Consider the following 27,211-nt stretch of genomic DNA (forward strand, 5'->3'; position numbering starts at 1 on the left):
AATTCTTACCACATTGTTCAAGTGACTAGACGTCTACTATACTAGAACTAATAAGGTGGTACTATAAATTATAAATAATAAGATGGCACTATAAATATTTTCTATCAGGTAGGCTTTTAAGATATTTCTACAGATTATTCTTTCTGTAGACTATCTAATAATCTACTAATTTAGGTCTTCCAGCAGGGAAGACATTATGTTTGTTTTCCTTCAATACCAGCATAGAATGGCTCCAGCATAGAATGGCTCCTTCCATAGGATCTTCGAAAGAAATTTAAGCATCAATATTTTGTTTTAATTGTACCCTAAAGATCTAGATCCTCTAGAAATCCTTCACTTTTTCTTTTTTTTTTCCAAACGAGCCCTAAAGCATAACATTACCTGGGGCCATTAGAACTATAGAGGTCTCTACAGTATTATTTCAAGTAATAATATAAAGGCAAATTTTGTTACATGACACTGCTATTGTGTTGTTTTAGCCGTAGGACACCGCCCGAACTTACTTTTGGGGGAAAGAAACTAAATAAAAGTGGTAATTTGCCAATGTACACCGCACCGATTAGAATAATAATTTCCGATTGAAGAGGAGAGAGAAATCGCGTGAAAGTTCTAAAATGCCCTTGGGCCCACATGTCATATCTCTCTCCCATCCCTCTCTATCCCGTCCATGGCCTACGGTTGCCCACGGCCACACTTCCATGGCGCGTGCCGCGTGCCGCGCTGCCACACCACCACCGCTCTCTCATCTCTCTCTATCTGTCGGAAAGCTCGCGGACTCGCGGTGTCCGCCGTTGCCATCGCGGCGTCGGCGTCGTCCTCTGCCGCCACGACGATTTGACGGCGCTGCACACGCTCAGCCTCCACCTCAATGCGCTCACTGGTGCGCTCCTGGGAGACCTTGCCTCCGCCACGGCGCTCTGCAACGTGTTCCTCAACGGGAACAGGCTCTCCAGCGAGTTCCTGCAGCGCGCGCGACAGCTGCGGGTTGAACAGCTCCGCCGCGCGCATCACGTGCGGCGCGCACCCCAGCGGCCCCGTCCCCATCACCAGCACCCGCCTCGCCCCCATGTCGTACAGCCTCTTCCAATGCCATGCCATGCCAACGGACGAACACATCAGAGACGAATTGATCGAGAGGAAGAAGACGAAGTGTATACGGACCTTGTTGTGGCAAAACCCTCACACACGCGATCACTTGGATAAACACAGGAAAAACAAAAGTGTAGACGCGCGTGAAAGCAAAACGAACAGAGATGAACACAAGAACACAGGTTTTTGGTGCCGCGCAACGTCTTGCAGCTTTTCTGGTTTTTTTATCTCATTTATTCTCCAACGATTACATGCATAACAAACTAACAGCTTCACCTATTCAGCCGCTATGACCACTTCCTCCGCGCCATCCCACGAAGTGCTGATCAACGCTGCATTCTTGGCGAGTCACGCACACACGCACTCTCGGCCATGACGCGAACTCTGCGCGCCTCTGGCTCATGCAACATGTAAAAGAGAAACTAACTCGTGACAGAATCCAATGACCTGCCACGGATGCACAAACAAATGAATAACTAACCAGCTAAATGTGACAGGCTTAGTCTAACAAATCACCCCCCTAAGCCTTGTCACCTTCACGTTCTCGACACCCAGCTTCCGCCTTAACTCCAGGAATTTGACACGCCCAAGTGGCTTGGTGGGTAAATCAGCTAGCTGACCATCTGTGCCAATGTGATCAATCTGAACCTTTTCTTCCTCAACACACTGACGAATAAAATGGAATTTGGTGTCAATATGTTTGCTTCTGTCATGATGAACAGGATTTTTCGTAAGCGCTATGGCCGACTTGTTGTCCACCAACAACTTGAACTTCTTCGCTGCACCTCCAATCAAGTCATTAAGCAAGCGAGATAGCCACAGACCTTGACACGCAGCTGACGCGGCTGCGATGTACTCAGCCTCACACGATGAGAGCGCCACGACTTTCTGCTTCTGTGACGTCCAAGTAACCAAGCTTGCTCCAAGGAAGAAAGCTGCACCTGACATGCTTCTCCGATCATCGAGATCACTAGCGATATCGCTGTCACTGTAGCCCATCAAGCCATTATCAGACTGGTCTTGTTTGCGATAGCAGCAACCAAATCCAATAGTTCCACTCAGATATCTTAAAATATGCTTCACGGCAGCCATATGCTGTGATGTTGGAGCTTCCATATATCTGCTGACTATGCCAACTGAGTAAGCAAGATCAGGCCTAGTATTTACCAAGTAACGGAGACTTCCCACTATGCTTCTGTACTCGGTTGGATTCACAGCTGCACTGCCATCTTTCTTGCTCAACTTCAGTCGGTTCTCCATAGGTGTTGCACAAGCATTGCAGCCGATCATCCCAGACATCTCTAGGATCTTCTTTGCATAGCTACTTTGACACATGGTGATTATTCCTCTAGACTGTTGTACCTCGATCCCCAAGTAATAACTCAGGAGACCAAGATCACTCATACTGAACAATTTCCCCATTTGAGCCTTGAACTCCTCAATATCAGTATCTTTGGACCCTGTAACGATTAAATCATCCACATATACTCCAACTAGCAGTAGATCATCACCAGTCTTTCGCTTGTACACACCATGCTCCATGGGACATCGATCAAAACCAAGTGACACCAGGGTGGCGTCCAACTTGGAATGCTAGGCTCGCGGTGCTTGCCGCAGCCCATACAATGCCTTGCGCAGCCTGAGTACTGCACCGCCCTGCTTGTCGTCAATAAATCCGGGAGGCTACTGCACATAGACTTCTTCCTCAAGATCACCATTCAAGAACGCTGATTTGACGTCCATGTGATGAACTGACCAACCGTCATGTGCAGCCAAAGCAAGTAGCAGCCGCACCATCTCCAAGCGTGCCACCGGAGCAAACACTTCATCAAAGTCCACCCCCTGGCGCTGCGCATACCCTTTCGCCACTAGTCGTGCCTTGTACTTGACGATGTTACCAGCAGGGTCTCGTTTTACTTTAAAAACCCACTTAAGCCCAATGGCTCGATGCCCTTCTGGAAGCCTTGCAAACTCCCAGGTTTCATTTCCACGGATGGAGCTCATCTCGTCCTCCATTGCACGCCGCCAATTGGGTTCGGCCAGCGCACGTTCCACGCTGTCTGGCTCCTCGGCAGCCACGAGGCAAAACCCGCTGAAGTCGTTGACGTCCGACATCACCGTGTCATCGACCGGCAGCGTCGTCTGTTGAAGATTTTCCAGCGAACGGTAACGGAGTGGCATCCCTTCCGAGTCACACGAACCTCCCATCGGCGGACTGACAAACTCCACACCAGTCGAGGTGGTCGGCATGGATGGCGTGGCCGGCGGCGGCCGCTCCGGTGTAGCCGGCGACTGCTGCCCCGGTGCGTCGGACACCTCTTGGGTGCCTCCGTTGGATCCCAAGCTGTCTCCCATGTCCCTGGGAGTATACACAACAGTGAACGTGCCAGACCAGTCAGGATCTTGTCTGCCAGTATTGGTTTCCCAGTTCCACTTCTTCTCCTCCTCAAACACCACATCACGTGACACATACAACTTCTTTGCAACCGGATCATAAACCCGATATGCCTTGGCATTGTCTTCATAGCCGATGAACACGCCTGGGATGGAGCGATCGGATAGCTTCGACACCCCAGGCCCAACCTTTTTCACAAGAGCAGCACATCCAAAAGTACGCAGATAATGTACCTTGGGTTTCCGACGATACAACGCCTCATAGGGCGTCATGCCGTCGAGAGCGCGCGTGGGCGCACGGTTCAGGACGTGCACCGCCGTCTTGACAGCCTCCGCCCAGAAATGTGCCGGCACGCCCTTGCTCTTCAACATGCTTCGAGCCATCTCCACCACCGTCCTATTCCGCCGCTCAACCACCCCGTTTTGCTGGGGTGTATACGGCGCCGTGGTGTCCCGACGAATGCCCAGCTCGACACAATAGCTGGTAAACTCATTGGAGTTGAATTCTCCTCCACGATCAGTGCGGAAAGCTTTGAGCTTCACGTCAAGCTCGTTCTCAGCTGCTGCCTTGATTTTCTTGAAACACTTGAACGCTTCATCTTTGCTCCTGAGCATCTCGACCCACATGTACCGAGAATAATCATCAACGATCAAAAGAAAATAGCGTTTACCAGTAGTTGTTGTCGGCGTGATTGGTCCACACAAGTCGCCGTGAACTAATTCGAACCCTCGCTCCGCGCGGAATGCAGACGCGCGCGGGAACGGAGCCCTGTGGTGCTTGCCAAGGGAGCACCCCTGACAGAACTGCTCGACGTGGTTCACCAGTGGCATGCCTTCAACCATATGCTTCAGACTCATATCACGCAATGAGCGGAAATTGAGATGTCCAAACCGCTCGTGCCACCGCCATGCTTCATCATCTGCCTTCGTCAGCAGGCACACAGGCGTGGCCAGTTTCAGGGACAGGGTATACATCCTGTTTTTGCGTGGCACCCACGCAAGCAGCTGACGCTCTGCGTCGAACAGCGTTAGTGCGGCGTTTTCAAGGACACCTCTGCATCCTCCTTCCTCAAGCTGCCCGAGGCTGATTATGTTGCTACGCAGGCGAGGGATGTAGTACACCTCCGTCAGGGCACGGTGCTCACCATTTTTGCACTGGAACGTGACGGCGCCCATGCCCTGGATCTCGACCACGGAGTTGTCGCCGAAGCGGACAGTCCCAGTCACCTTCTCGTCAAGCGATGCAAACATCGCTCGGTTCCCAATCATGTGGTTGCTAGCGCCAGTATCAAAATACCAGACATCATCAGGCATCTCCTTCGGAATCACGCGTTCCTCGTTGAGGAACACCGTCTGGTGCACTTCGGTGAAAAGCAGCGCCGGCTGTTCATTCTCAACCTGCACCAGGTTTGCCTCCTCCCGCCACTCGCGGCGAGGCTTGCGACATTCCTTGGAATAGTGCCCAAGTTTATCACAATTGAAGCACTTTACCTTGGACCTATCCCACGTTCTGGTCGACGATGATCCACCGCCGCTTTTGTTGTCGTGGCCGCGGTCACCACGCCCACCGCTGCACGGCTTGTCATGACGGCTTTTCTCACCGCCGCCACCGCTCTTCGACCCGCTCGAGGACCCATCGTGGTCCTTCAGTTTCATGCGGGCCAAGCACTCCTCCTCGGTGAGATAGAGACGATTTCCGCGTGGCGCATCATCGTCGTCGTCCACGTTATCATCCCTTTCGGCGGTCGACAACCTCCCGACAAGCTCCTCGATTGGCATTGTCTTCAGATCAAGGAATTGTTCAAGTGCGACTGCCACCTGCTTGTACCTTTTTGGAACAACACGTAGGAATTTTTTGATCATATGCTCATCATCAAGCACGCCACCCATGTCACGGATGTCCGTGACCACCGATGTTAGCCTCAAGCTGAACTCCTCCGCAGTTTCTCCTACCTTGAAGCGCATTGCTTCGTATTGCTGACGGAACGCCTGTTCCTTCGCCTCACGAACACGATCAACACCCACTCGCATGAGTTTGATGGCATCCCAAGCGGCCTTTGCGGAGTCCTTCTTTGCTAACGGTCGTAGCATCTCCTTTGAGACAGCTTGCAAAATGGCTGCTAGTGCGACCCGATCTTCCTTGAACTCAGCATAGCCCGGATCAACTGCTCCCCAAACACCTTGTGCCAGGAGGCTGACCCTCATCAACATTGCCCATTCGGCATAGTTGGTTCTCGTCAGCACCGGATAGCGCACGGCTACGCTAGGATCCCTCGGTGCTGGTTGTTGGACGATGGGGACTTCAGCACCATCAGTGCCAGTGCCTGAACCACCGCCCTGCTTGCTGCCACTGCCGCTGCCGCCGCCGCCGCCGGCGCCACGCCGCCCCGGAGGAGTGTAGCGGCCACTGTCGCTGTCGGAAGACATGTTAAACTCAGGCTCTGATACCACTTGTTGTGGCAAAACCCTCACACACGCGATCACTTGGATAAACACAGGAAAAACAAAAGTGTAGACGCGCGTGAAAGCAAAACGAACAGAGATGAACACAAGAACACAGGTTTTTGGTGCCGCGCAACGTCTTGCAGCTTTTCTGGTTTTTTTATCTCATTTATTCTCCAACGATTACATGCATAACAAACTAACAGCTTCACCTATTCAGCCGCTATGACCACTTCCTCCGCGCCATCCCACGAAGTGCTGATCAACGCTGCATTCTCGGCGAGTCACACACACACGCACTCTCGGCCATGACGCGAACTCTGCGCGCCTCTGGCTCATGCAACATGTAAAAGAGAAACTAACTCGTGACAGAATCCAATGACCTGCCACGGATGCACAAACAAATGAATAACTAACCAGCTAAATGTGACAGGCTTAGTCTAACAGACCTGGAGGATTTTCTTGTACTCGGAGATGAGGAAGCGGACGTAGTCGGGGAGGGCGAACTGCTGGGAGCGAAGGGAGAAAGGGACGAGGTAGTAGTTGGTCATGAAGTCGTTGCCGCCGAGGGTGATGAGCACGAGCACGCCGTTCACGATCCGCCGTGCCCTCGCCGTGCCGACCAGCGCGCGTAGCCTCTCCTGTGGTACTCCGCAAAGAACTGCAGCTGCCTGCTCATCCTCACGATGTTCACCTGCAAGAACACCGCCATGAACGCCATGAACGCATCTCACCGACCGCGATCGATCAGTGATCAGTCAGTGGCACTCACGAACTGGATGCCGGTGTCGTTGAGGATGCCGACGCTAGCGGAGGCGAAGTTGGCGCCGACGAGGAGCTTGGCGCCACGAAGGTCCGGGCTGAGGTAAGGGAGGGTCGGCTCGGCGCCGAGGTGCTCGTTGATGATGTCCGGGATGTTGAGGCCATTGGAGAACACCTCCTCGTGGCGCGGTGGCTCTGGTGGTCGGTGCCCAAGTTCAAGTCCGCACAGCCACCAAGCCTGCCGCTCTCGCCGCCACCAGTGTCGCCGTCGTCCTACTTCGCCATCCCACTGGGGCTCAGCCCCACCGAGCTGCTCGACTCCCCCGTCCTTGGTGAGGCATGGCGTCATCGGTGAGGCATCGGCTATGGAAGCGTGGGAGGGGATAGAGAGAAGAGAGATGTTAGAAATATATGACATGTGGACTCAAGGGTATTTTAGAACTTTCACGTGATTTCTGTCTACTCTTCAACCAGGAATTATTATTCTAATCGGCGCGGTGTCCATTGATAAATTACCACGTTTATGGAGTGTCTTCTCCCAAAAGTATATTCGGGCGGTGTCCTACGGCTAAAACCACACAATAGCAGTGTGCTGTCGCAAAATTTGTCTAATATAAAATCCCTCCTTCGACGTTTTGGTCATTTTAATAATAAAAGTAGTGTCTATTCCCTCTATTCTAAGGCGCCTATAATATTAGGAAAAAAAGCAACATTTGCATCATTTTTATAATAATTAAACTAACTAACTAACTAACTATATATATATATATATATATATATATATATATATATATATATATATATATATATATATATATATATATATATATATATATATATATATATATATATATATATATATATATATATATATATATATATATCTAGTGGCATGCATATGATATCATCGTATTCGCATTCGAAAGCACATTCGTATGGTGTTAATTTTGCAGTTGTTGATAATGTATTACTTCCTCTATCCTAAAATGTAGATATTTTTTAGGTTGACACGGATATTAAAAAAGTATGTGAGAATGATTGGAGGAAGTGTATTATTGATTAATGTGTCATGGGTAGGTGAAGGAGAATGGTTGTGATTGGTTGAGAGGAGGAGGTAGGTGAAGAAATAGTTTTATTTTGGGATAAGGTATTGTGCTAGAAATAGCTATATTTTAAGACGGAGGTAATAGGGAAAATTTTGGGACTATCTAAAAATATTATAGCAAGTTATTTAATTGAAAACTTTCAAACATATACTCTCTATATATATAGTATATTTAAGGAGCTCGACAGTGTCATTCCTAATCAAGCAAATACAAGATCCAATCTCCTCATCTCCTCCTGACGTTGTTCCTTGTCGTGAACTCGTGATCACCACGGACGCTTGGTGTCCAAGCCACCCAAACCATGCCCAGCTATCTCACCCATCAAAAGGCCTGGACGAAAAGCTCGTGGCTTGTTAGCTCGCTTGACTCGCGCCAAGCTCAGCTCGGCTCGTTTCATTTTTCTAACGAGCCGAGCTGGCCTTTTAACTCGTTAGAGATAACGAGCCAGCTCGAACTGGCTCGCGAGCTGCTCGCGAGCCTTAATGAGCTGAGGTAGCTAGCCCATGCTGTTGTGGACTTGTGGCCCATATGTGCTTGAAGGGCCATATATGCATCAAAACCCTAGCTCTACTCCTCATCCCCAATCCCACACGAGTCGCCGCCAGCCCTCAACACCGGTCGCTCGCGCGGCTCTCCCCCAGGCCCCAGCGCCCGACGCCGCCGCCCGCGCCGCTCTTCTCAAGATGGCCATATTGGCGGTTTTGCACGGGGAAGAGCGGCTCCATCCTTATCAATTGCCCTCTCCCTCTCCATACAATAGCATGGATAAATTTAAGTGCATTTTGGTTGACGTACTGACGTGTTTTTATCTATTTGTCCCTCAACAGTGAGCAATGTGTTGTAGGAATGCAACATGACGTATTGTTTTTTCCTTTTATTATAACCTTCCAAGCTATTATAATCATTTTTCTACTACTCCCCTATCCCAAAATATAAGACATAACCATTATTTTTTTAATGTTTATACTAAAATATAAGACAACTATTTTTCTTATGTTTCATAATAAAAAAAACACGCATGTATGCATGCAATGCAATTAAGTAGCACACCCGTCTCCCTTAAATTTTGTTTGTTTAATCCTCAACTGTAATATCTCTAGTATCATTGGCTGCTTTCATTGTATTTATTGAGGTAATCTAGATAATAATTTTTTCTTGTTTTTTTTTACATTTGTGGAGTAATTTATTTCTGTTATTAATATGGAACCTCGCATCACGCGGTTCGTTAAAAAAAAAAAGGAAAGGCGACCGAAGACAAGGACTCGTGCGAAGTGAAAAGTGCTCACCTCACTGCTCAACGGTCCAATCCCACCGTTCCTTTGGGGGTTCACCGGCGGGCGGCGGCGACCTGCGTCGTGCGTCAGTATGTGTCGCGGGCCTCTGCCTTGCTATTCGCCACTCCGGTGAACTCCGCGCCCCTCCCGTCTCCTCCGGCCTCTTCCCGTAGCGCGCCGGCCGCCGCCCCCACTCCTCCGGATCCGGATGGCATTGCAGCCATTTACCGACGACCTCCTCGCCGAGATCCTTCTCCGCCTCCCGTCGGCGGCCTCCCTCCAACGCGCCGCGCTAGCCTCCAAGTGCTGGCTCGCCGTCGCCTCCGGCCCCGACTTCCTCCGCCGATTCCGCGCCCGCCACACCTCGTCGCCTCTCCTCGGCCTGTTCGTCTCCCACGGGAGCTCCGGCCTCCCCGTGTTCCACCCCGCCGCGACCGTCCGCTCCGACCCCGACCTCGGCGCCGCGGTACTCGGGGGCGACTTCTCGCTCATCCGCGTCGGGGACGGCGAGGATCCCCGCTGGCAACTCCGGGACTGCCGCAACGGCCGCCTGCTCCTCTGCGGAGGTAGATCCGTCGCCGTCTACGACCCGGTGTCCCGCCGGCGCGTCTCCATCCGCCGCCCACAGGACGACCCCTTCTCGGACGCCTACATTGCCGACTGCTTGCTGCACGGGCGCGGCGACAACGGCGCGGCGTCGTTCCGCGTGGTGTCCGTGCAGCGCCATGGCCGGAGGATGCGCGCCGCGGAGTACAACTCCGGTACTCGAGAGTGGAGCTTCCACCCGTGGGTGGAAAACATGAGGCGGCCTCGCCGGGGCCAGGCGATGCATGCGGCGGGGATTATCTTCTGGAAATGCGAGGACAATTTTGTGATATTGCTTGACACGCTCACGATGGAATTCTCCATGCTCAGTCTCCCTGTAAGCTTGTTCCAGCCTTCCAAGTACGCCATAGGGGAGATGGAGGATGGCGTGTGCTGCCTTGTATGCCTTGATGGCACCATGGACAACGTCCACATGCAAGTGTGGCTGCTCATGGAGGAGGACGGTGGTGGCAGGAGGTGGGAATTGGAGAAGGAAATGCCGGTTAGTGAAGTGCTTGACAGGCATTCCCTGGTGCGACAAGTCCGAACAGTGGCTAGTGGATTGGTTCTTGTTTCCTGGGATGACCGCTATCCTCAATTTGCCATTGACCTGAAGAATATGAAGGTCATGGCTGAGTTTAGGTGCAGCGGCGAGACTTATCTTTTCCAAACGCCATGGCCACCCGCTTTGTTGGTCGATAGCGGTAAGTCTTTCACACATCACTTAGGTACTTCCAAATATATGAGTGGATTGCTTCTTTAGACTACGAGTTGGAACTTACTGTGGATAACTTGCTATGAGAAGTGAGTTGATCTTAATTGATTGCTAGTGTAGTTTTGGTCACTGTGTTGGTAGAGGGCGAGCATTCCAATCACTTCAACAGCAACTTTTGGATTTAATTCTTAAAGAATTAAACTGAATTATAACTCTTTGGTTTCATGCTTCCTGAACTGAACTGACAGAACTACAAATTGGCTAATTTTATCTGTTTAATCCGAACTATTAGTTATGAAGAACATGTACATGTTTTTTGTAAAGTCATGTTTAGACTTTAGATGGAGACCTGCCAATGGCCGCATTTCATGGTAGGCATACTGGGTTCAATTAGGCATCTATTGTTTTGGAAAGTAATTTAGATGTCTCATAAAAATGCTACCCACACAGCTGTTTAGACATCTCATAAGATTTATGTGGTCATTTTTTAGTGGCTAACAAAAAGTAGGCATCACACTAACGAAAAATTGACGTTATTGTTTTGTTGCATTTCAGTTGGTTTGGCCTAAGTCAAGGTCAAGGTTGATTCATTTTCATCATTTTGCTAAACAAAAAATATCCACTCGATGCTGATCCAATGCACCTTAAACCACAGTGACCTTTTCTTGAGGTGTCAGACAAGATGCAGCTTGCTTGAATGTCCTCCTCCCTTGTTCTTATATACTACCTCCGTCCCATATAAATTGCAATTCTAGTTTGTTTAGTACTCCCTCCGTACTCATAAAGGAAGTTGTTTAGGACAATGTTTAAGTCAAACCTTGGGAATATAAATCATGAATAACTCTCAAGTTGTTGAGTTTGAAAATGTAAAAATTATATGAATAGATTTGTCTTGAAAAATACTTTTATAAAAGTATACATATATCACTTTTCAATAAATATTTTTATAGAAACAAGAAATCAAAGTTGTGTTTTGGAGACCGTGTCGCTGTCCTAAATGACTTCCTTTACGAGTACGGAGGGAGTATATATTAAGGTTTGAGAAGAAATACTATGATGCCCCTTATTAAATGGTGTATAGGTAAGAGTGGAAGGGTAGTGGAGGGTAAAATAGAAAAAGATTAAATGAGAAGTGATTAATGAGACCTATTAGTACTCTATTGTGACAATTATTTTGGGACAAATTCAAATCCTAGAAATACAATTATTATGGGACAGATGTAGTAGTTTTCAGCAATGTTCTTGTGATTCCCATGGTGTTAAAGCACTAGAGAAACTTATTACATGGTAGTAATGTTAGTGCCAAGTTCAGTACGGTATACAGTGGCAGTAGGAGGGGAAGGCTGGATGTATGACTGAGAGTCAAGTAGTTAAGAATGGAATAGTATGCTGTTTTCCTGTATTATATTGATGCTCAACCGTACAAAAATCATTGTTTAGCTTATTTGTATACCCTACAGAGGTTCAACCAGCGGATTTGGCTATTCCTTTACAATCTGCAGAATATGTGGAGCCGCTTCAGATGATCGCTACTCAGAACATGATGAAACATGTTAATCTTGCTGCAGAGAGAACTGATGTTGTGAATTCAGAGGTAAAGATCAGCTTCAGAGTTTCCTTTGTGAAATTTGTGTTGTTCTGATAATCTGTAACTAGTAACTACATATGCATGCAGGGCCCATTGGATTTGGTATTGGAACCACATGGCCCACTGGACGCACAACAAGCTATGGCTGCTGAAGCGGAGACCTTGGTGGTAACAGCAGACCTGAAATTAGTCAGGTCTACTGAAGCACAAAACCAGTCAGTAGCTGAAAAACCTGAGGTATTTAGCAATTGCTGCCTGATTTGTTTCTCTGTCAAAATTGTTACTCAAAGCATTACAACTCTGCATATTTTCACAATGATCGAATCAGATCATGAAGGGGCCTGAAGTCCCAGTTTCGAAAAGGAGCATGTCACGTTTGGAAAAAAGAAGAGGGGAAAGATATGAGAGTGCTCTCCACAAGGCAATGGAGAGGAAAGCTCGTTACATGGGTGGTGTGGAACAGCTTAGTACTTCTCTTGGAAGAAACTACAGAAGATCAGAGAAGCCAATTGTTGTGGACTCTAGTTACGAGAGATACTACCAGTGTCGTCAACGTCGAGAGAAGCCAATTGTTGTGGACTCTCGTTACGGTAAATACTACCAGCGTCGTCAACGACGACCAGCCGCAGGAGTTCAGGGAAGGTGAGGCAGGGCGCAGCTAAACAAGTTTGGAGGGAAGTAGGGTTGAAGGAGATTTGTATTCAGTGGTAGGAAGTTTATTTGTATTCAGAAATTACTAACCATTAACACCATTCATTCGCCTGAGCACTGGTATATGCTTTCGATAACTCATAACAGATACATTTTTGTAATTCATATTTACTTGAAATTTGTTTTTTTTAAACACAAATGACTTTATTAAGCAAGAACAGAGTTAAGGGATAAACCCCAGTACACAACCAAAGATAGAAATTGAAAGCAAAAGTGACAACCCTGAAAAGAGAGGGTGAACCGAACTATGGAAGCAGCCTTCCAGATGAAACCGAACAGCAGAAAAAGGAGCAAGCCGACAGGGAGCTGCAGTGAGCCATGACTACTGCAAAGCCACGACGTCTTAAAATTGTGTCGACTGCTGCCATGGGCCTCATGAGAAGTGCACACCGCTTGACAAACCGTTAATCCCCTTCAGTTACCTCCACGGGAATGGCACCAGATTGAGGTTGATTGCTGAGCCGAAGATATTGGTGTAAGCATCACCGGACTCAACAAAGAATCCCCACGAGGTTTGTCATTGAATCTGAGGAACTTTAACAACAGCCCTGTCAATCGAAATTGCGCAGGAGGTCCGAGCTCAACCCGAATGACAAACCAATCGTGGTTTCTGCTGCTAGGGAACAGTAGAGAGGGCCAAATCGTAATTTGTTAGACAGTCTAGGAGAGTATGAGTATCATTTTGTTGAACCATGTCATGAACGCAAATCATGAATAGCCTGAGAAAAAGAACCTTATCACGGTTTCTACTCGGCGGGTAATTTGCAATCAAAAATTATGGATTAAAAATGAAGGACAACAAGATACCACCAGTGATTGTAATCGGGTTTCCTTAAAAAAATGATTGTAATCGAATTAAGCAAAGCAACAAGTAGCTATGGGCCCAGAGCAATGTAGCAACTAGCAACCATCTCACAAATGGCAATGTGTTTTCAGGAAACAACTAAACATTATCTAACTCATCCATGCCTCTTGCAAAATACATGTTTGATGGATCCATTGGTTTAGGGATCTCTAATAATTTTAGAACGTTTTCTTAGGGTACTTAAGGAACCATAGCACTAGAGATGGCTCCCCTTTACATCTTCCTAGATGCACCATCGAGCGTCAAAAATAGGAGCCTTCAAATAACTGTTTTTCTAGGTAAAATGTTTTTCGTAGGGCAAACAAAAATCACTTCTCAGACTCAATGGTGAGCGAACTCTTTTGTTGGATTGATAGTCCGTTCCAATGAGAACTTTTCCGCTAGCGTCATCGTAGCTTCGAAGTGCCTGATAGTTTTTGGTGCTCGAAGCAAGCAAAAGGGAGTACAAAGTAGCTTGAAGCCTGCATTCATTGTCACATGCTGATTTTCTTTCCGAACTATGTTACACCCAATCCTATACCATGCCAGATTAAGAAAGCCACTAGTAGCCAATTCTTTCCAAGACATGATCTCTTAATGATTTTTACTACTAATTGAAGGGACCGTCTGTTGGTCGCCAGAAAAAAATTGAATCCGTCAGTCAATTTGTGTGAGCATTCGATCTGCATCCAACGGGCGTGTGACAAAGAAACAAAGGGAGTTAGTGGGCCCGTAGCACTCCTTTTGCGGTCCCATTTTGGGGTCTGATTTTTTATTCTCCGTATTGGGCTTTTGTCTTTTTCTAGGCAATGTGCAATGGGCCTGTATGATGTTTTATTAGTGGAAAAAAAAATCAACTTTAACTCCCTTAAAGTAGGCTGAATCTAACTCGTATCCCTTAACCAGAAAACCGGGTAGAACGACCCTGAGAAACTGGTATAATTTGACTCCTTCGATGGTTTTGGAGGGCGGTTTCGCTGACGTGGCGCTTTAACCCGATCCAACTGGTTGACTCTGTATGTGGGACCCACATGTCAGTGTCACATTTTCTTCTCCCTTTTTTTTTTCTCTTTTTCTCCTCTTTCTAGCCCGGCAGTGTGAGGCGGCCGGCAAGTCGGCAGCGGGGCTGTCGCTGACGGCATGGCGTTCAAGCACGATGTTCTACGCAGTAACAGTGATGCAGGGGTGGTCGCGACGAGCCCACCACCACCGAGTCCACCGCCGAAGCACGTCTCCGGCCTAGAGTAGCATGGCTATGGCCGCTGCCGTCATGGAGCTTGACATCGAGGCACCCATGGCGTCTAAGAGCATGGCGCAAGAGGCGGGAGGACGGAGGCACCAGCGCGTGGAGTTGGGTGGTCTCCTCGAGTTCGAACTCGTCCTCATGTCCCCGTTGTCACCGAGCTGGTGAAGAGGAGAGCATGCCACCACCGCCCTCCCTCGAGGCCCACCGCCGGAGCTACGATAGTGCTGTTGCATGCCATTGTCAGCGAGTCGAAGCTCGAGCTCCTAGCACCTCGCCGACATGGGCAACGGGACACGGGGATAGAATGGAAGGGGGAAGATGCTTGCGGTGAGAGAAGAAAGGACGTGTGCCGCCCCCGCCGGCTTCCGCGACCTCCACCGCGATCCACCCCTATCGATCTCGACACAACAGGAGGAGCGCCTCTTGGATCTCTGCTCCAAGCTGACCCTGTCCCCGTCCGTCGGTTTGGGCCACCGCCGACCAGCTCCTCTTCGCTCCACCGGACCACCCCTCTGTTTCCGTCGCTCAACAGGGAGGAGCCGACCTCTCCACCTTGGGATGTTCGCATTGCCTCTCTCAACGACCTCGGCCCTAACCTCGACGACATCGATGAGCGCTGCTTTTGCTTTGCCGTCGCCTCTCCCCTCTCCCCAACACGAAGATGAGCAGCGGCGGTGGCGCTGGCTGGAGGGGAGGCTGATGTAGCGTCACCTCGAGGCAGCGTCATCGCTACGCATCAGGGCGGCCTAGCTGCAGCTCCTCCTTGGGCCATGTGTCGCCATGGTGGGTAAAAGAAGAAACAAAGAGAAAGAGAAGGAAGAAAAAAAATGTGACTATGATACGTGGGTCCCACATGTTGAGCCAGTCGGTTGGATCGGGTTGAAACATCACGTCAGTGAAACCGTTCTCCAAAACCGCTGAGAGGGTTAAATTACACCGATTTCAATAGTTATGGGAGCCATCCTACTTGATTTTCTGATAAGGGTACGAATTAGATTCGGCATACTTTTAATTTCTCTGTGCTTTTTTTATATGTGGTTTTGGTCTAGTTTTGTTGAAAAAAAATACTGCCTTGTCTCGTAAGAGGCTGCTGCAAGTTGTGTGAAGTCTAAAATGCAAAATGAAACCAGCAGTTCCCCGAAACCATATTATACATTAATAAAGAGGAACTCGTTGCATGTATTACACGCATCCAATATAGTAATCACACTGAGCCAAATTTGATACATAGCCGTGAGAGTTTAATTTGCACAATTCGGTTATTAGCCAAACAATTAGCCAAATGATAAATATTGGTTCACTGTGATTTGGTTAGTCAGCTTCTGATGGTTTTCGTACTGATAAGCAATTAGTGTTAATTGACCAAATGCAATTAGAGTGTTAATTGACCAAAGTTAATAAGTTTGCACAAATTTTATTCGGTCACATGCATTGTGTCATATTTGTGTACAGGTTTACATGCGTTTAGGATTTTCTGTGTGTGATCAAGGCTGAAAGGAAGAACTATGATGTGAAGTAATCGCAGAAGATCTCGATGGCCAACATCTTTGCTGTCACTACCGTGCCACTGCCGTCACATTTTCTATCTTCTTTCTCATCTGCATGTGGGTCTCACCTATCAGATTCATCTTTTTCCTCCATCCTTCCCTCTTGTTTTTCCCATCTCTCTCCACCACCTCTCAGCCTCCCTAGCAATCCATCTCATCCGCTCCTCCCTCCTTAACCCGATACGCATCACCATCCTCTCCTGCCTCCTCACCCGGTGTTGAAGTCGAGGCCAGAGCGACCGGAGACGGGGTGGTGGCAAACGGTCATGGCGCACACAAGGGCGGGCGGTGCAGCCCGGTTGAGTCGTTTGCTCCCTCCGCCCCCATCGCTCCTCCTCCCCCTCCACCACCGCCGCTGGTTGCCGCCGTCGCTCCCACCTTCGGGCCGACTTCCTCACAGCCACCGTCGTCGCTCCTCCTCCTCCACCACCGTCGCTACCATTTGTCACCTACGCTCCCTTCCATCGCCGGTGGTGCCCCCCTCCACTCTCCACCCCTGTCCCTTTCTCTTCTCTCTCTAGCTCCTTGTCTCCTCTTTAGATCTGGAGGCCACATCCCCCGTGTCAGCCCGTTGGGTGACCGCGCTCTCTGCCAACCCCTCCTGCCTCTCTCCCTCGCCGTTGCCAGAGCCCTCGCGCTGACCTCCTCACAGCCGCGGAGGCTGACTGCCGCAATCGTCACAAAACTACCGATGTCTGACGCTCGCAAAGCAAGAAGATGAGAAGAGAGAAGGAAGAAGACGGATGGAAAATGTGATGGCAGTGGCATGGTTTCCAATTTTGCAAAATGTGTGTGGCACGCGGTTACGAATCTGTCAAAAATATGTCGAAAATCTCCGTTAACCTCAACTGCATGAGGGACCTAGCTGTCAGTTTCATCTTCTTCACTTCCCTCCCCTCTCTTCTCTTTTCCCTACCTCTCTCCGGTCTCTCCCTCCAGCGACGCTTCTCATTCTCCACCACCATCGTCGGGTGCAGGGGCCACGGCAACGATGGTGCTTGTCTTGTGCACTGCGATGTCGCGGGGGCACGATCGTTGGTCGGGGGAGGAGAAGGAGGCGCAGCGGGAATGGCGAAGGCGCCACTGCAGGCGCCGCGACTGTTCAACATCGTGCACAGGGGCTCCAACGATGAGCTTCCCGAGGAGACAGTGGTGGCGTACATGCGCGACAAACCCATCCCTGGCGGTGGTAGCGGCGTGACGGGCCCACGCAGCCGGCCGTGGTTGCCACTGCCCTTGTCGCCACGCCAGATCTGAGGCAGCCTTCCGCTTCCCGGATAACTTGGGCCTCGTCGGCAGCGCGGATGGCGATGGCTTCGACGACATCGACTCCGAGGACGACCTCTTCTCCACCTTCATGGACATAGAGAAGATCGTCGGCACCAACTGCGACAGCGCCGTCGAGACCTCCTCCCTGCCACGCCACACCAAGCACCACCATAGCGCTTTTATTGGCAGGTTTGTCTTTGGGCTGGTGCGGGTGGCGGTAGGAGGGCTCAGGAGTCGTCGTCGCCATCGACCTCCTGTCATCTGCCGTCGCACCAACCACGCGCCACCGTATCAGCAACACTAACCTGCTAAGAGAGGAAGAGGGAAGGAGAGAGACGGAATTTCGTGATGGAGTAGTATGGTTCCAATTTTTTTAAATTTCAGTGGCACACAACCGATATGTTAAATAGTAGTAAATAATAGTAGTATTTTTTTTTGAATTGGCATATTTTTAGTGGCATGGATCCAATTAAAAAAAAAGGACTTTCCGATAGGGTAAGGCCATGGGCTTGGGAAAAAAAGGCCTGCTGAAGAACTGTCCATGTAGAAAAACCTTCCACACTAGTCCGATAGTGTGCACAGATCTTGAAGCAGAATTCACGACCAGAGGGAGATGGATTACGAATTTTCATGCGAGTGCAAAATAGCAAAGCCGTAAAATGATTCTTGTATTCGGAAGTATCAGCCTCATGATTATGCTTATAAGCCAAAATTTGAATTTTCAATCTTAAATTTAGAGTTGATTTTGAAGTTTTTTTATCGTAGTTTATTTTTCAGTTTTTGCTTTTAGATCGCTAAGAACACGTATATAAAAATTTTATTTATAAATTATCTTCCCTTCACAAATATGTTGTTTGGTGAGTCATATATGGCCTTTTTTAGTTCTCAATTTTTTTTCCTAAAAACGTCACATCGAATATTAGGACATATGCATGGAACATTAAATATAGATAAAAAAATTAATTGCACAGTTTGCATAGAAATCACAAGACAAATCTTTTGAGCCTAATTTGTCCATGATTAGCCATAAGTGCTACAGCAACACACACGTGCTAATGACGGATTAATTAGGTTTAATAAATTCATCCCGCGGTTTCCAGGCAAGTTATTAAATTAATTTTTTTATTCGTATCTAAAAACCCCTTCCGATATCCGATCAACGTTTAATGTGACACCTATAAATTTCTCTTTTCGCAAAACACACCATATATATGTGTAGTTGAAAGAATGGGAATGTCAAGGTCAAGAATCGAGAATGAAGGGAATAACGGTAAGTGCCCAAGGTCATTGCCTGCGAAGACGAGATGACCGTGTCCCAGAATCAGCCGCATACGTAGGCGGGCCCCGCAAGTTTTTTGATTTTTCCAACTCGTGCGTTCCCACAGAGCAACCCCCCTCCCCATCGTCAGCATCTTTCTTTCTCTTCCCATCCCACTCCCTTCCCCACACGCTCTCCTTCCTTCCTTCCTTCTTCGCTTCTTCCGACGCCACTTCACCTCTCCTTCCTCCCTCCCTCGCCGCCGCGGGCTGCTTCCTCCCTCCCTCCCGCCGCGTCCCGCCACTCCCGGCTGATTACTCGAGCCGCCGCGGGGCAGATCCGTGCCGGGATAGGCCTCTCGCTCGCGCTTCGGTCCCCCGTCTCTTACCGGCGGATAAACCCTAACCGGAGAGGAGGAGGAGGGGGAGGCCATGAGGGGGAAGAAGCCGCACAAGGAGCTCAAGCTCTCCGTGCCTGCGCAGGAGACGCCCGTCGACAAGTTCCTGTAGGGTCCCCCTCCCTCGGTTCCCTGGGCCTGAAACGTGCTCTTTTTTTTCTTTTTTTTTTTACTGTCACTTGATTTCGTTTTCCTTTGTGTGTTCTCCTTTGGAGCGATCGGGTGTCATGAACTTTCGAGGTTTTGCCTCTGGTATAGAAGGGCTTCTGTGTTTTTTTTTAGTTATTTGTTGACGATTTTGGAGTTCAGATCGAATTGTCTTGCATAGTGTCTTACTGTGATTTTGGGGTTAGTTATGAACTGAGATGGAGATAAGATTTACAGAAGCGTAGGTCTACTTATACTGTCTAACTGATCTTTTGCTTGAAATATCTATGATCTGAGTTGCTGAACTGACTCTTCAATCCTCACTTAGAGTGGCTGAAATGCTATTCGTGGTTCCAGATCGTTTGTTATTTTGTTTATCCATCAGCCTAATCGTTGATTTATGTTTCGGGAGTTCGTGGTAAAATTTAATAGCTGTCACTGATCGCTGGTGCTCCTTTAGGACCGCGAGTGGTACATTCAAGGATGGTGAACTGCGGCTTAATCAAAGAGGTTTGCAGCTTATATCCGAGGAAACTGCAGATGAACCTGTGAGTTCCTGGTGCCATGGCTACTTTTTTTGTTTGTTCATATCTCCCTACTGGGTTCATGTAAACTGCTTTATCGTACTCCTTATGGTGACATGTAGGTTAGTGTAGAAGCACATGTACAGGTTGACTAGTTCAGTCAAACCTTATCATGCTTCTGTTGATTTTCATTTGGCTGATTGAATGCAATACTCACTTGCAATGCATGGGATCCATGCCACTCATGCATTCTCGCAATGTATTATGTGCTGCAATAGTGCTAAGGAATCATTGTGTAAACATTTCAGAGTTTATCCATGGATATAACATTGTTCACATTTCTCAATTTCTGTTTCATCTTTATGTCTTCCAGCAGTCAACAAACCTGAAGGTGGAAGATGTTCAGTTGTCAATGGATGACCTTGAGATGATTCAAGTCATTGGTAAGGGGAGTGGTGGTATCGTCCAACTAGTTCGGCACAAGTGGGTGGGGACATTATATGCCTTGAAGGTAATTTCCATTACACAAAATCCATCTAGTGTTCCACACTAATTCTTAAATGGAAAATGTATATCTTGTGGCTGCATCAGGCTGCGAGTCCTTCAGTTGAACTGTTTCTCTATCTTTATGTTTGTAATCATGGAAAGCTGGAAGTCAATCTCTCAGTTCCATTTTGAACATGTTTATCATAATCAGATTATTCTGCATCATAGCATTTGATTGATTTTTTAATCAATTTGGTAGTGTTGGCACCTATTAGTATGTTCCCTGTTGAAATTAGGTGGGGCATTCTACATAAATGGTGTAGCAGAAGCATCTGTCGTCAGCTTACGTGTTGCATGCAATATCTACATTGAACTCTGATTTTCAATTAATATTGATGCTAATGAAGAACATCATGTTATGATGTTCAGATCAATCAAGAATTCTGTGCATTGTCCCTGGTATTCATACTGCTGTGGCATTTAATTAACTAGCATTGCAATTCTGTCCACAGGGCATACAAATGAACATTCAAGAGGCAGTTCGCAAACAAATAGTACAAGAGCTCAAAATAAATCAAGCAACACAGAACGCACATATAGTCCTTTGCCACCAATCTTTCTACCATAATGGTGTAATATATCTTGTTCTAGAATACATGGACCGTGGATCTCTTGCAGATATCATTAAACAAGTCAAAACAATTCTGGAGCCATACCTGGCAGTACTTTGCAAACAGGTTAGCATAAACTTAGCCTTTTATTTCTAACTTTCCCTGTTTTCGGAATAAGCTTGGAATTTTGTCGCATCTATCCAGTTGAAAAAGTATTCTAACGTAAAAAAACATTGCATGATATTTTGACAACTCAGGTTTTGGAGGGTCTACTGTATCTTCATCATGAAAGGCATGTGATTCACAGGGATATAAAGCCATCTAACTTGTTAGTTAACCGTAAAGGTGAAGTAAAGATTACCGATTTTGGGGTAAGTGCGGTGCTAGCAAGTTCAATGGGTCAGCGGGATACGTTTGTTGGAACCTACAACTATATGGCGGTATGTTGAAATAATGACCTGCTTTATTTATGTACCCCTTAGTCTATGTTCAAGACAGTGATCTGATCTGGAATTCATAAATTTGTTCTCATAGTTTCTACCTTTCTTCCTAGTTCAGCCTGAGCGTATTAGTGGAAGCTCCTATGACTACAAGAGTGACATATGGAGTTTGGGCTTAGTAATACTCGAGTGTGCCATTGGTCGGTTCCCCTATATACCTTCAGAAGGGGAAGGTTGGTTAAGCTTCTACGAATTATTAGAAGCAATTGTTGACCAGCCACCACCCTCTGCACCAGCGGACCAGTTCTCTCCAGAATTTTGTGCATTTATCTCCTCCTGGTATGATAATCATCTCTCTGAAATTACACATGAAATTAGCTTTTATTACTGCTTTCCTGAGTATTCCCCTGCATACTACTTTGGCTGTTTTGCTCTATATTTCAAAGTCTTGTTAGTCTTTTGTGTGTGAGTCCAAAAAAAAAAAAAACTGGAACTGCAAAAGAAATGTTTGGAATTATTGAGAACGCTATTTGTAACTTGTATATATGTGTAGCAATTCCCTCTTCCAGGAAGTTGATGTATTTTCTGTACCAAAGTGTTCCTTTTGTTAACCTTTGAATATGCTTAGCTTTATTGTTAGCATTTGTGATCATGAAGAAGTTGATGGACACAATTAGTGAAATCCACAATCCTTTTTTTTAAAAATTTTCTACAACCTTTTATATTGCAGTCGATCCTGCAATGTTATCCACTGGAAAGTTGTAACTTCCTGCAATTTTGTCAGATCACTTTGCATACCAAGAGGCTTAAAGTGTAACTTTGCAGCCAATGGCTCAGTGGGCAAAACATGTAGCAGTGGGTTTGAGCAAGCAACCTTTGGTTTACTTTTGTAGACCATAGTTCTTAGCATTTTAACGTGATACCTACATGGCCATATTAAAAATTGTATTAGTCCTAAACGAGATGCATGTAGTCTATTAAGGTCTTAACTTCATCATTGCTTGAGCACTGAGGTGTCCAGGGGCTACTGTCACAGCTGCTGCCTCACCTAATTGATCATGTACCACTCTTTAGATGGTGAGTCTAGTATTTGCCACACTCTGGAACCTAATTGATTTCTTGCCACCCTTTAGATGGTGTTGGTTTACCAATTGCCTCTTTGAACTTAATTGCATCTCCTTTCCTATTTTGCTCTTGTTCAATGCTATGCTTCAAAAGAACAAGTGGAATAACTGATTTGATGAAGATAAGGGAGAAAGCTGGAGGTCAGAAGTCAGCAAATCTTTCAGTGTCCATGGTCACCCTCAAACGTTAGTGGTACTTATTGACAAAAAGCTGATCTGGAGCTCCAACTTGTAGAACTTGGCAAGCTTTCTGTATCTAGAACAGAAGCATGAGCAAGAATTTTGCACCAAGCAATTAAAGGTTATAATGGATCTGAATGACTAAAACCCAAGAAAGAATCTTGCACCAAGTAATATTGCTCGTTCTTACCACAAAGGAATCAAATCCAGACAAAAGTAGTCATCAATGTGATGAAATCACAGGAGATAAGCCAGGTGAGCTTGATGCACTTGGTTAGGTCAGAGGAGCTCTCCAATGAGTCGATGGAAGAGGCCATGGTGCTGGGGAGCTGGAGCCCTAGCTGCAGCAAATCCAGACAAAAGTAGATGGTGGGGGTATGCGGCGCTATGGGTGTGGAAGGCAGTTTAGGCTATTGCTGGCATCTCTGAATTGAAGAGGGGTGGAAACTTGAGGTCAGATGATGGAGTAAGAAGGGCAAAATGAGAACTTGTGGTGGGGATTGTGTAAAAAAAAAAGGTAGATGCAATTAGGTACAAAATAGCAATATTCTAGATCAAGCACATCTAATTGGTGGCATTTTATCAATTAGTTTCTAGGGTGATTGCAAATCAAGTTATTTAAAGGGCAGCAAAATATCTAGGTGTTTTCCAGATTAATAAAACCTTTGCTGTGAGATAGTTACGGACTAAACAGTAGTATACCCACCCTGGCCCAGTGTCCCACATCATGACTAGTATCAATTTGCGTTGCTGTCAGATTGTTGTTTACAGAAGTACTTTTGAACTTCTTTGCTTAAGTCAAATTATGCATGCAAATAACAGTGTCTTGTGTGCTCCTATATCTGATTTCATGACTAATCTATAAGGATACAAGCATGGCTTGAGGGTAAATAACAGTTTCTTCCAACTTATCATTAAAGATTCATTTCATCAGCTTATCATAGTCTAATCTTATTTATTGTTACATTGCTTTGCAGCATACAAAAGGATCCTGCGGAGCGGATGTCTGCTTCAGAACTCTTGGTCAGCATTGCCTTCTATTTAATAATTTTTGTAGCGAACTTAACTGTAATAACATCTTTCGACCATCTTGTTCTGAACTGTCATATATATTCTTGCAGAATCATCCTTTCATCAAGAAGTTTGAGGATAAGGATTTAGACCTGCGCATTCTTGTCGAGAGCCTTGAACCTCCAATGAATATATCCGAGTAACTTGTCATTGGGAGGAATGAGGTTTTGTCGGTCTCTTGGTAGCGGCACATGTTCCCTGCATGCGATGTAGTGTGTATGATGTTGAAAATTCGGGAGGAGTTGCAGTAATGTATCGGTATAATTTTTCTTTACCTAAGGCCCTTTTGTTGCCTCTTTTTATGGTCCTGTGACTTGCGAGCATGACAATAGAGGGAATCATGATTTCACCTTCGTATTGCATGGTGTCTTATCGTAGTTCTTGCTGCGAGTAATTGGTCCCCAATGTCCTTTTGATCCGTGGTCTTGCTTATTGTCGGCTCTACTTTTGGATTCAGTACCGAAATATTACGTGCTGTTTGAAGAACACAACGTGTTTTAATGCAGCAGGAATAAAAAACACTTTGGCGCTTTCCAAAAGAAAAAAAAAAGACGAAATGTTAAAACACTAGTAAATTTCCCTTTGAACTGGCATGATTGAAATTTCAACATTACTTTGAGATCAAAAAAACATCTGGAGTACAATTACAGGCGATGCCATTTGCACAAGAGGCAGCAAAGTTCAATTTATTCAAACTTTGCAAAATTATAATAGCATGGTTTCAATTTACCCTTTATTCAATGAGACAACAAAAGGAACTGAAGGTCTCCATGTTGAACCTCTCGGGCGTCTTCTGTTTACCAATCACAAAGACTCAAAAAGCATTTACCTTGGAACAAAATGCATCAAGCTGAAAACCGTTGCCATGTTTCGGTCGAATAGGAGGGGGGGGGGGGGGATGGCATTTGCCCCCTGCTACAACACACAAAACCGGGTGAATCATTTCAGGTTTTTTTTTTTTTGGAAAGGGGGGGGGGTGATAGACTCAAATTTTCATTCCAAATTTTTGAACCATCTGTGAGGGCTCCCCTGCTTCCTAAGCCCTCTCATTTCCCTTGTCCCCACCTCCAATGGCAGCCAAACACCCCCATCCATCCCCATCGCTCCCGACGCTTCGGCACCACCCGCTTATGTCTACCACCCACCATCGGTCCTTCGCTGCCCACAACCTTCCCACTAAACCTAGGAAAACCCCATCTTCCTCCGCTCCCTTCTAACCCACCCCCAACCCTAAAGCCTATCTGGTTTGGGGTCGTAGCTGTCGCTGTCATTGGAGTTCTTCAGGGTCACGAAGACGTACAAAGGGAGAAGCTCATCACATCATGAATCGCAAAGCAAATCTTAAGGTAAGAAATTTGCAAGATTTTGCCCTCGATGTTCACTCGAATGTGTTTAGCAATTCTGTTTTATTTTCATGTGGCTCATGGCAATCGTCTTGAAGCCAAAATGTCTATTACTGCCTCCATTTCATATTAATATTAGTCGCTTTATAAATTTAGTCAAATTTTAAAAAAATGACTTATAATAAGAAACATGGAGTTTTTTTTTTGAATGAACAACATTTTGGAGTACGAAATGCACATACAAACATTTAGGTGGTGTTTGGATCCAGTGACTAAATTTTAGTCTATGTCATATCGGATGTTTGAATACTAATTAGAAGTATTAAACGTAGACTAATAATAAAACTAATTGCATAAATGAGAGTTAATTCGCGAGACAAATTTTTAAGACTAATTAATCTATAATTAACACATGTTTAATGTAGCATCACATATGCTAATCATGAATTAATTAGGCTCAATATATTCGTCTCGTGAATTAGTTTAGGATTATGAAATGGGTTTTGTTATTAGTCTATATTTAATACTTCTAATTAGTGTCTAAACATCCGATGTGATAGGACCTGAATTCAAACTCATTTGTGGCGAGAAAGTTCAATTATTCAACGAAACACCAAACTAAAAAGATCCACATTCACAACACAGTTTCACTCACACTCACACACATACACACCAAAACAGGAAACTGCCATGTCAATTAGCGCCGCCGCTGCAATTCTCCTATCGACGGTGGCAGCTGCATGCCGCCGTGCCGCCGTTCCGGTGATGCATGCCATCTGCCTCCACGAATCCATGTCACTCATAGCGATCCTAGCTCATCGACAGCATCATCAGCGCCGGCTTCGAGTTCGAGGTAGTACGCCTTGATCTCGTCGTGCTTGAACTTGTGCCTCCCTTTACCACCCGTCGTCGACGCTGCCGGCCCGCCGCTGCAGGCGCCCTTGCCGCTGGCGAGCTCCCTGAAGGCGCGGCCGCCGGTGAACTTGGAGTGGTTGGTTGGCTTCCGCGGCGCCCTGATGAACCCGCCGTTGGCCACCGTCGCCGGCGCCGCCACCGCGCCCACCACGCGGCGCTTCCCCTCGGGGTCGACCAGGGCGCGGTCGTACACGCACACCCACCCGCGCTGCCTCCCCTCGCGACGCATGGCTCTGCTCCTCGCTCAGTTTGCTGTAGGTTTGGTGTAGGTGCAGGCGCGGCCAGCGGCGCATTTATAGTCTGCGCCCGTGCCGGCCGGGAGGTTGAGGTTGCTTGGCAGCCACGGTCTCGTTCGTTGTGATCGTCTACTTGGCCGCCAAGGCTAATCAACGAGAATTATTTATAGTAGGTTTGACAGCTTTGACCTGAGCTAGCTGGAACGTACGGGAGGAAAATGAGCGACAACCACGTTGTTCCTCAACCGTCGAGAGCTTTGGGTTGAGGTCGCATCATTGGAGCTTGGGTTGAGTGGTTGACCGTTGTAAGACTGAGGACGGACCTGTTTAGCTCTTCAACAAAATTTTTCGCGCTACCACATCGAATATTTAATACATATATAGAATATTAAATGTAAATAAAAAATTAATTACACAGTTCACCAAGAAATCACGAGACGAATATTTTAAGCCTAATTACGCCATGATTTGATAATGGTGCTACAATAAATATTTGCTAATGACGAATTAATTAGGCTTAATAAATTCGTCTCGCAGTATTCTGATAAAATCTGTAATTTGTTTTGTTATTAAACTACGTTTAATATTTCAAATGTGTGTCCGTATATCCGACGTGACATGCAGAGGGCAAAATTTTTTTTTTGCCAAATAAACAAATGCCTGAATGTGTGCGCTGGGATGAATTAAGGTTTTGGGACCCGGCATGGGAAATGCTAGACTTGTCAAGCCTGATCCTGAAAATTAACCCGTTCTTAAAATGAATCTTCTAATTAAATTTCTAAGTAACATAGGGAAAAAATCTTCCTTTTATAACTTTCTCTCAAGTTTAAATTTGGACCGAATCAACCCCTAAACTTTTAAAATTATGACAATTTTTTGGCAAATTTTGCTATAAAACACCGTGACG

At 46.6% G+C, this 27,211-nt stretch overlaps 4 protein-coding genes across 12 annotated transcripts; 2 read left to right on the forward strand and 2 right to left on the reverse strand.

Annotated features, from left to right (window-relative positions):
- Positions 1-320: 320 nt before the first annotated feature.
- On the reverse strand, positions 321-9,199 carry LOC107277159 (GDSL esterase/lipase At5g33370). The gene is given in 5 exon segments (XM_026022677.2): positions 321-1,080; positions 6,375-6,569; positions 6,572-6,619; positions 6,698-7,050; positions 9,080-9,199. Coding segments are annotated over 4 exon segments (990 nt in total). The 5' UTR covers positions 7,037-7,050; positions 9,080-9,199; the 3' UTR covers positions 321-672.
- Positions 9,098-12,805, forward strand: LOC4324022 (uncharacterized). 2 transcript variants are annotated; one of them, XM_015774187.3, is made up of 4 exons: positions 9,098-10,356; positions 11,828-11,961; positions 12,043-12,192; positions 12,284-12,805. In XM_015774187.3, exons 1-4 carry the CDS (start codon positions 9,276-9,278, stop codon positions 12,599-12,601), a joined length of 1,683 nt encoding a protein of 560 aa, XP_015629673.1. In that variant the 5' UTR covers positions 9,098-9,275; the 3' UTR covers positions 12,602-12,805. The 2 variants fall into 2 exon arrangements, with proteins under 2 accessions (XP_015629673.1, XP_015629678.1); XM_015774192.3 differs by having other exon boundaries at positions 11,870-11,961.
- A 6,174-nt stretch (positions 12,806-18,979) lies between these two features.
- Positions 18,980-24,167, forward strand: LOC4324023 (mitogen-activated protein kinase kinase 1-like). Of its 8 annotated transcripts, none has more exons than NR_190225.1 (9): positions 18,980-19,335; positions 19,835-19,922; positions 20,272-20,409; positions 20,897-21,121; positions 21,253-21,435; positions 21,554-21,774; positions 23,562-23,625; positions 23,717-23,762; positions 23,861-24,164. NR_190225.1 is itself a non-coding variant. In XM_015765910.2 (9 exons), coding segments are annotated over exons 1-9 (1,020 nt in total). In that variant the 5' UTR covers positions 19,174-19,261; the 3' UTR covers positions 23,862-24,167. The 8 variants fall into 8 exon arrangements, 5 of the variants coding, with proteins under 5 accessions (NP_001414976.1, XP_015621396.1, XP_015621392.1 ...); XR_003242753.2 differs by having other exon boundaries at positions 19,174-19,335; positions 21,530-21,774; positions 23,861-24,167; XR_010738824.1 differs by having other exon boundaries at positions 19,174-19,335; positions 20,275-20,409; positions 23,861-24,167.
- Positions 24,168-25,731: 1,564 nt separating this feature from the next.
- On the reverse strand, positions 25,732-26,335 carry LOC4324024 (uncharacterized). Its single transcript, XM_015779419.3, has one exon. It carries the CDS (start codon positions 26,295-26,297, stop codon positions 25,953-25,955), a length of 345 nt encoding a protein of 114 aa, XP_015634905.1. The 5' UTR covers positions 26,298-26,335; the 3' UTR covers positions 25,732-25,952.
- Between the last annotated feature and the right edge of the window lie 876 nt (positions 26,336-27,211).

The sequence above is a fragment of the Oryza sativa genome, chromosome 1 (assembly GCF_034140825.1).
Source record: "Oryza sativa Japonica Group chromosome 1, ASM3414082v1".
NCBI lineage: Eukaryota > Viridiplantae > Streptophyta > Magnoliopsida > Poales > Poaceae > Oryza > Oryza sativa.